Source organism: Pseudozyma flocculosa (genome assembly GCF_000417875.1).
Source record: "Pseudozyma flocculosa PF-1 unplaced genomic scaffold scaffold00006, whole genome shotgun sequence".
Lineage (NCBI taxonomy): Eukaryota > Fungi > Basidiomycota > Ustilaginomycetes > Ustilaginales > Ustilaginaceae > Pseudozyma > Pseudozyma flocculosa.
This window is the reverse complement of record NW_006920874.1, coordinates 256,159-264,642: the sequence shown is the minus strand read 5'-3', so window position 1 is coordinate 264,642 and position 8,484 is coordinate 256,159. Positions and strand designations below refer to the sequence as shown.

At 62.8% G+C, this 8,484-nt stretch overlaps 5 protein-coding genes across 5 annotated transcripts in view; 2 read left to right on the top strand and 3 right to left on the bottom strand.

The window, feature by feature from the left end:
• The window catches only part of PFL1_02221 (uncharacterized protein), a gene marked incomplete at both ends in the record, with an annotated part of 1,954 nt that extends 1,339 nt beyond the window's left edge, over positions 1–615 (top strand). Inside the window, 3 exons of the mRNA XM_007879734.1 lie at positions 166–288; positions 379–386; positions 497–615. Of these exons, the coding sequence (XP_007877925.1) occupies positions 166–288; positions 379–386; positions 497–615 (250 nt within the window). The remainder of the gene's footprint in view (positions 1–165; positions 289–378; positions 387–496) is intronic.
• A 231-nt stretch (positions 616–846) lies between these two features.
• PFL1_02220 (uncharacterized protein) lies at positions 847–2,967 on the bottom strand (the record flags this gene model as incomplete). The annotated part of the gene is made up of 4 exons (XM_007879733.1): positions 847–949; positions 1,058–2,358; positions 2,464–2,839; positions 2,960–2,967. 4 exons carry the CDS (start codon positions 2,965–2,967, stop codon positions 847–849), a joined length of 1,788 nt encoding a protein of 595 aa, XP_007877924.1.
• Positions 2,968–3,739: 772 nt separating this feature from the next.
• Positions 3,740–4,295, top strand: PFL1_02219 (uncharacterized protein; the record flags this gene model as incomplete). Its single annotated transcript, XM_007879732.1, has 2 exons — positions 3,740–4,102; positions 4,200–4,295. 2 exons carry the CDS (start codon positions 3,740–3,742, stop codon positions 4,293–4,295), a joined length of 459 nt encoding a protein of 152 aa, XP_007877923.1.
• Positions 4,296–4,629: 334 nt separating this feature from the next.
• On the bottom strand, positions 4,630–6,064 carry PFL1_02218 (uncharacterized protein; the record flags this gene model as incomplete). Its single annotated transcript, XM_007879731.1, has 2 exons — positions 4,630–4,878; positions 5,009–6,064. The coding sequence occupies 2 exons, from the start codon at positions 6,062–6,064 to the stop codon at positions 4,630–4,632; spliced, it is 1,305 nt and encodes a 434-aa protein (XP_007877922.1).
• Positions 6,065–6,953: 889 nt separating this feature from the next.
• Positions 6,954–8,029, bottom strand: PFL1_02217 (uncharacterized protein; the record flags this gene model as incomplete). Its single annotated transcript, XM_007879730.1, has 6 exons — positions 6,954–6,979; positions 7,070–7,102; positions 7,216–7,227; positions 7,347–7,433; positions 7,701–7,745; positions 7,867–8,029. The coding sequence occupies 6 exons, from the start codon at positions 8,027–8,029 to the stop codon at positions 6,954–6,956; spliced, it is 366 nt and encodes a 121-aa protein (XP_007877921.1).
• Positions 8,030–8,484: the final 455 nt, after the last annotated feature.

Genomic DNA, 8,484 nt, shown 5'->3' with positions numbered 1-8,484 from the left:
CTCTATCTCTTTCGCCCACGTCCATCGAGCTACTACCGGCCAACAACGACGGCGAGAGTGGGTGACGAGACGTCTCGCCGTCCCTCCCCCCCCCCCCCCCCCCCCCGGTCCCGTTTTATCTCCCTGAATTGACCTCTCGCCTCCCATCCCCGTGTGCAATCGCAGACTCGGCATCATGCACATGTTCGGCGGATTCACAAATGACTTTTTTGAGGCCTACCATGCTGTGTTGCCCAGGTGCCAGCCATACTACGACGAAAGGATCAAGCTGTACGAGCTCTACCACCAGTGAGTGGTCGCCGACGTTCACCGCGCAAAAGCCCAAGGCAGCTCACCGACACCTTCGCCCTACCCGCGACCTTGTCGAACACGATTCAGCCTTAATCGTGAGTTCGGGCGGGCCATTCGTGCAAGTCGGAGACCGTGGCGGCACGCCGCAATGCTGACGCTTGATTCACGTCGTGCCACTTGCATCATCGCCGCCAACGTGCGCCAGACGCGCTCATGTTCGGCGGCTCGTACCGTGGAGGCGCCGTGTCCATCATGAAGAGCCTCGTGTCCTTTGCCGAAAGGGAGGTCAGGCGCAACGACGCCAGTGCCAGATCCGAGCTGTGATGGCCTTGACGCCGAGCAAAGTTGTAGGCATTCGGCACATTCGTTCGAGGATGTGCTGCAAGCTGTCGTGGGTCGGGTGCCGGAGCTGCGATTTGCGATAGAATACAAGTGTTGTGGAGGGGCGCTATTCTAGGACGCTGGGGCCGCGCCCATGGCGGTAGGGACCATGGCGGGCTGGACAGAGGCGGTGATGGGGACGTTCACGCTTTGACGACGCGGCAGCCATGGTGCCTAGGCGAATCCAAAGCCCTCTCCGCCCTCGTTCATGGCGATGAGCAGCGAGGAACGCAGCTTCTCGTAGGACTCGTATTGAGGGAGGTCGAGTTGGTTGAAGCTGTCGACGCGGCAGATGGGGGGTTCTCGGTCAAAGAGGTCAGCGGGCGGTGCCTTCGACTGATGACGCGGACAGCCTAGCGGAATCGTGCGGGTGCATCTGACTCACCAGGTGTGGGCGGCCGGCAGGCGGTCGGAGCCGTAGGCCTTGTGGATGTTGAATCGCTGCGTTCCCTGGACGCCTTGCAAGTGACCGAAACCCTCGAGCGGCACCTTGCTGGTGCCCGTAATGAACTGCAGCAGCTTGGCCTTTTCCGTCTGGTCAAATGAACGCACCGCCCTCCACCACCACTGGATGACGGCATCGCCGGAAGAGTAGCCGTGCAGCTCGGTGTTGTTCTTCCAAGCGTCGACGTCAATGTCGGGGAGCCCAGAGATGAGTAGCTCCAGCTCCTGCTCGGAAAAGATACGGATCAGGTCGGCCGGGATAATGTCGTTGAAGCCCTCGAGGAACGCGTCGATCTGGGAGCGGATCGACTGGGTCAGGCGCTGCTCGGTGACGAGCCGGACATACTCGACCTTGTTTGCCTCGGTCACGGGAATGTTGGCCCCGTCCGGCTTGAGCTCGATGATCTTGGTCTCTCCAAACTCCTCGGCGTCGACGCTGAAGGTCAGGTCGAGCACATCGGTGATGTCGTTGTCGAGCATCCACTGGAGGCTTTTGAAGTACTCTGGATCAATCGACTCGAGGTCGCGGTAGTCGACCGACTTGCCGAGGATGTGCTTGTAGAAGCTGCGGGTGAAGTAGGCGTCGAGCAGGCGGTTGTCGTAGATGGCTTTGCCGATGACCCGCCCGACGAATTTGAAGAACGACAGGTGGTGCTCGTTGACCGAGCTCATCCGGTTAGGCTGGTACGTGGTGCGGTCCGCCGCGCAGGGCTGGAAGAGGGCATAGTCTGGGTTGAACATGGCCCTGGCCAGGACCTGGAACCACTCTCGAGTGACGCCGCCGGCATCGATGCCCTCCTCGTTGTAGAAGCGGACATTGAGCTTGCCGTGCTTGACCTCGGGCCCCTTGCGACGGTTGAGGTACTGGAAGCTGTCCTCGAAGACGTACTGCCGCCTCACGGAGAGCGAGAGAGGCGTGTAGTGCTCCCTGCGGCCCTTGTGGAGCTGCTGCGTAAAGTAGTTTTTCTTGTTGTCAAAGTCGAGGACCTTGGAGTTGCGGACGAGCAGCGCGAACGAGCCAGACATCAGCGAAGGGTTCTGCCGCACCATGACGTTGAGGATCTTGCGGTGCTTTTCGGTAAAGGCGAAGAAGTTGGCCTCCATGATCTCCTTTGGCGTACGCTCAGCGCCCTGCTGAGAACCGCTGTGGCTCCTGGAAAGGGGTGGATTGCTCGCCGGGGGCGGTGATCCTGGGGAGGACGGGTCAGGGTTGGCGACGTGTTGCGAGACCACCATCATGCTCTGGGTAGGGCGAGATGGGAGGCAAGTGGGCGGGCGAGGGTGAGCGGGTGAGGATGAATGAGGGCGGGACCGGCAGCTCGGTGGCTGGCGAGCACTGCGACTCACCTCGATCAGGGGCAAAAGGATCTGTGCGGCGTTGGGATCGCCCTTGAGGCGGCTTAGGGCCTCGCTGAGGCGCGCCCACAGCGGGTCGAACTCGAACTTTTCGTAGATCTGGGCCAGCTTGGCCTCATCTTCCTCCTTGCGCTTCTTTTGAGCTTGCGAAGAGGTCTCGTCCGGTTTCCTCGAGCGCGGAGATGACGCTGCGGGCTGGCTGGACGGCAGAGCGCCGAAGAGGGCTTGGAAGTCGGCGCCGACGGGAGCGCCAACGACGCCTGCGCTGGGGCCCGGGGCCGAAGTCGAGTTCATCGCAGCGGAAAAGAGACCGAGAGGGATGGGGACAATGTTTATGGTGCCGGGCGGTGGCCCCGATGGAGGCGGACTAGTGTATCAGAGGGGTGCAGAGGTCCGAAGGGGGGGTTGGCGACGCAGGCCGGGTCAGAAGCGAGAGGTAGGTGTTGGAGCGAGCGGGGGCGCGCAGAGGCGGCAAGGGCTGACTTACTGCGACATGCGAGAGCGAGCGACGTTGGGTCTCTCGGAGGGTGCGAGCTGGGCACGGCTGGCGGGTCTTTGCGGCGATTGCTGGGACGCTGGGCTTGCCCAAGGGGAAGCCGTTGGCGCGGCGGCTGGTTGGTGGGGTGGGCGACTGTCGAGGAGAGCAAGGAGGGGCGCGAAAGGCGATGCGGAAGGTAGGTGTGATGTTGACGTGCGAGGCTGTTGCAGGGATGCCTGGTGTGTGACGGTTGCCCGTGTGGCGAGGATGGGCCGGCGCAGGGTTATGTAGGTGGTTGAAGGTGGTAGGAGGTGGTCAAGGAGCGAGGCTGGCCGTCTGTCTGGCGGTCCGTCTGTCTGCCTGGTTGGCTGTTGTGACTTTGGCTGGCTGAGGGAAATCTCAACTTGTTCTAAAGTGGAGCCAGCCGGGGCTGCGCTTGGACCCCGCTGGGCGCCTCCTCGCCTCGTCCCCTCCTCTCTGAAACGCAGAGCTGGGACCAGTGGAGCGGCTCCTGCGAGCTACCTACGGTACCACCACCTTCGATCACGCACGTTCCCTCATCCCTTCCCCAACAGCCGCATACAAGGCTCTACTACTACTACCGCCACCGTCTCCTCTGTGTCCAGCGCGGGACCCGGCGCCCGCTTCGCTTCTCCATTCCCAAGCTGGTCCCTTGCCAAGGGCGCATCGCCTTCACCGACCCCCAGCTTCGCATCTCCCACACCGCTGGTTGTCGCACCCTCTCTCAGCTCCTGCCATCCGACAGTCCCCAAACGACCCTTTACCGAGATGAGGATCGCCTCCAAGCGCCTCGGCAAGGAGCTCGCAGAGCTTCGTACAAAGGGCACCCCCACCGGCGTCGAAATCATTCAGGACGACGACCTGCAAGAGTGGAAGTTTTCTCTCCGCGTCCTCGGCGACAGCCTCTACCACGACCAGGTCTTCGCCCTCCGCTTCCGTTTCTCGGACCAGTACCCGCTCGAGAGCCCAGAAGTCGTCTTCATCACCACAGACGGCTACAAGGCCCCCGTCCACCCGCACATCTACAGCAACGGCCACATCTGCGCCTCAATCCTCGGCAACGAGTGGTCACCCGTCCTCAACGTCAGCTCCGTCCTCCTCACCCTCCAGAGCATGCTGGCCAGCTGCAAGGTGAGCGCTCCTTGTCGCACAAGAGTCGCCCTCGCCACCATCACCACTTTCCACGCTGACGCCCAATCTTTTTCGCCGACACTCTGTCTGCCCGCAGAAGCTCGAAGTGCCTCCGGACAACGAAAGCTATTGCAAGAGAGCGCCCAAGTCGCCCAAGGACAGCCGCTTCGTGTATCACGACGACTCTGTCTAGGGCGAGCGCAGGACAAACGCACAAGGCTCTGTGCCACGCCATGACCCGTTCCCCTTTCATGACACCCGTGCCCGCTCTCGGTCTTTTGTGCCCGCCGTCGCCGGCTCTCGTCTAAAGGCTCCTCGAGGTGATATCCCTCTCTCCCTCTCCCTCCTCTCCCTCCTCTCCCTCCTCTCTCTCTCTCCCGTGTCCTGTTCAGCACCCGTTCATTTTGTACTTCTATTCAAAGCGACCGTCCTCGTACTCGCCCCTTCACCCAGCAGCGCGACATGCCCCACCGAGAGCGCCGCATACGACGGACCGTCGTGCCGCTCTGCCGCGCCGGCTTCAGGGCTCAAGGCGACACACGGCCGAAGAAGCTCTTTTGCTCCTGGCATACCGGGTTGACGCAGCCCGGGCAGCGCAGCAGCATCTGCTTGCTCGTGTAGCCCTGGTTCCACACCGAAGCTCCCGGCTTGTCGCCCTCGATCTTGCGACCCGTGCCCTCGAGCGCGGAGAGATGCGACGTCACCGCCTCGGCCATGGCTCGGATAAAGGTGGGCTCGTCGTTGAGCGACTCGGCTCGCTTGAGCCTCAGACCATGCTGTCAACGAGCAAGCAAAGGCAGAGGAGCGACAAGTGGCAGAGGTCAAGGTCAGCAAACGGCAGCAGCGACGGCCAAGGCGGCGGCAGCCGACACCTGCGTGCGTCGGCGGACGACGGCGGCGACTCACCTCTTCGGCCTCTTCGTGCAGTTCCTGGTCCAGCTCAAACAGCGTCTCGATGTGGTCGCTGGTAAAGGCAATCGGCACGACGACGGCATCCTTGTGACCCTGCTTTGCCCAGCCCTTGACCGTGTCGCTGGTCTGCGGACCAAGCCAGGCGGCCGGCCCCACCTGGCTCTGCCAGGTGACGCGGTACGGGTTGCTCCAGCCCAGCTTGTCCATGACGCCGTGCACCGTGGCCGCCACCTCGGCAGGGTAAGGGTCCCCGCGGTCCGAGACAATCTGCATCGGCAGGGAGTGGGCGCTAAACATGATAGGGACCTTGGCGCGGATCTCCTCGGGGTACTCGTCCAGCGCTGCCTTGACGCGGTTGGTGAAAGCCTCGATGAGGAGCGGATGAGTGGGCCACCGGTCGATCAACGACCACTGGATGTCGCCTTCGGGCGCACCGCGGGCCTTGCGCCTTTGGATCTCGCGGTACAGCTCGTTGAGGTTGCTTCCGGTGGTGCTGCAGCTGTACTGCGGGTACTGGGTGAAGCCCACGGCCCGTGTGACACCATCCTCTGCCATCTGATCGAGGGCCTCTTCAGTCAAGGGCCTCGCGTAGCGGAAGGCGACGTAGTGCTTGTGCGGCGCGGTCTCGGGGTGGAGCTGATCGAGCAGGTCGGTCATGGCCTTGCCCTGGGTGTTGGTCCACCTCAGGATGGGGGAGCCACCTCCGATCTTGTCATACTGGTCCACGATCTTGGGCGTCCTCCGTCGGGCGATGAGAGGCGCCAACCGAGACTGGAACGGCAGCTGGATCAGCTCGCGGTCGTGAAACAGGCGAGAGAGAAAGTCACCGACCTCTTCCTTTGTCGACGTCGAGGGGCCACCCATGTTCATGAGAAGGACAGCCGTGGGGCCCTTCTTTCTGCCACTGGAGGAAGTCGTCGCGGCTGCCTCGGTGGCCAGGTGTCGGCTGGCGATCGAGACCGAAGATGTAACAGTTTGATGCGCGGATACGAGATGCGAGCTCTGCGCCCGGGCGCGGACCAGAGCCGCGCGACCAGGAGCGGCGAGCATGCTGAACGGGTGGGTGACAAGGTCCAATCGAGGGTGACGGGGAGCGGGGACGAGCTTGTGGTACTCGAGCTGTCGACCAGATCAAGGACCGATAGGAGGTCAGAATTATCAGGAGTCGAGGCGTTGAGGAGGGTGACGAGAATGGGGAGGACGAGAATGGGGAGGATAACGAGGGGAGGCCGATGGCGAGTTCGGGATGAAAGCAAGGCTGTGTGACACGCAGCGGCGGAGGCACAAGCAAGGCTTGCCTTAGGCTGGCTGAACCGCCTGCCTGCCTGCCTGCCTGCCTGGACCTTTTTGGCAGGCGCGGCTTGGTCCCTGATCCTTGATTCGTAATCGTGCGTTCTTCCCGGCCCGCCTGCAATCAGCGCTGGGTGGCTCCACATCTCACATCTCGCCTGGGCGCACGCAAATCGGGCAACCAAACAAGGGCGCCGATGGCCAGGCGGGACCGGGCTGTCATCCACCTCGTTCACCCCTCAGAGCGTGCCGCACCCATACCAAAGCCTGGCCATGCCGAGGCGGGACAACGCATTCAAGATTCCCCGACACAGGCTAGGGTGTCATCGCTTCAGACGACGTTCACAGCGTGAATCGGAGCCGACTAGGTTCCGAGGGCAAGTCGCACGGCGGCTCGATCGGGCGGGCACCTGCGCACTTCCAGGGGACTGCCTCGGACGAGGACGAAGCAACACACGGGCCATGACGACGGGACAGGTTCGAGGTGCCACGGCTCAGACAGATAGGTATATGTACAGGACGGCCCCTAAAAGGCGAGGACGGGCCGGCCAGGTCGGCAGGAAGAGGTAGGGCAGCGGTGCCCGGGCATGAGGTGCGTGAACAGCGTAGACAGGAAGAGACGGCGACATGCTCTCGAATCGCCCATCTTTCAAGTCGTCTTGACGACGATGGGGACTAGGGCGAGGACAAAGGCAAAAACGCCAAGTAGGGAGACAGCCGGTCAGCCATGCCACCAGGTCATCGCTTCAGCGGAATCGTACTCACTGATGATGACGCAAAGCAGGATGATGATGCCGACTGAAGCGGCCAGGTGGATCGACCAGAGCACAGGAGCAGGGTCGATGATGGCACATCAGTCGAGAGGGTCGTCGAGATCGCAAGGCAGGCAGAGCCACGGATCTTCTGCTTACCGATGATGATGACTGCAAGAAACAGAAGGTCAAGAGCGGAACACGAGGGATGACGGGGCGTGGCGTGAGCTGCTGCCGTTGGCCGACACCGGTCCAGGGTGCTGGCGAGAGCACAGAGCAGAGCCACTCACTTCGCATCTTCATGTCCTTCCACCACATCTGCTTCCTCACTCGGTTGGCGCCGCGTCGGAATCCTTGCGCCGAGACGGCGAGGTTGTCTGCACGGTTTCGCGGATCAGGGGCGCGAGGTCGATGGTCGACGAGCACGACTGAGCGTCAGTAAGTCATCGCAGCGAGGCTCTGAGGTTGGCCGCCCGCCGTGCCGGCGCACAGTACAGGTCGGCCCTGCATGAGACAGGGGATGCGTTCGGTTGGTCTGCCTGTGCAAAGCGACGTCCAAGGAACGCATCGCGGCAAGGCCGGCTCGCAATGCCGCTGGCGGTGGGCAAGAGGGCAGCTTCAGGGGCTCTTTGACGTGCACATACCCGTCTTGTCCTGCAGGCTGTTTAGGTTCTCTCCGCGCTCATTGACTGGAGAGGGAGCAGAGAAGAAGGGCGGAGCGAGATGCAACGGGAACCGACTGTCAGCGTGCGATGCGAGCTGGAGGCGGGATCGGAAGGTGCCATGGCCTTGGTGCGGCGGCGGGCTCACCCTTGTTGATATTGTCGCGCATAATGGAGATGGTGTTGTCAATCTCGGAGTGGATCCGAGCCGTCTTCGAGTTGCTAAAGTTGGCATCGCCGCCCGAGGGGTTGGAGCTGGAGTTGCCAGCGGGGATGTAAGGGTCGTATCGGCTCTCGTTCTGGGCAGACATGGTGGGCGGTAGCTGTGGCGCGTGCGAGGTGTCGTGATAGAGGGGCGGCGGGAATGGGGCGTATCAAAGCGAAGGGTGGAGGCAGGTCGTGCGCGTTGCGGATTTGGTTCGTCGACGAGGAGGAGGATCGCGAGGAGGCAAGAGGTGGAGACGGAGGAAGGTAGAGTTGCCAGAGGCAACTTGGTGTGCATGGGCAGGCGGGGCAGGCCACAGGCGGGCTAGGCTGGGGGCGTGTCGTGGCGGGCCGGGGTGAGCAAGCCTGGCCTGGCCTGGGGCAGGGCAGGCAAGGCAAGGCAAGGCTGTGCGTGCGTGCAGCCAGAACGCTGAGGATCGCATTGCGGCACCCGGGACAGGCCTACCAAGCCAGGCCAGGCCAGGCCGAAGGCGAGCAGGCACCGTACGGTGGCACGGCACGGCACGGCCTGGCACCGCCTCGGTGTCGAGCGCGCTCCCAG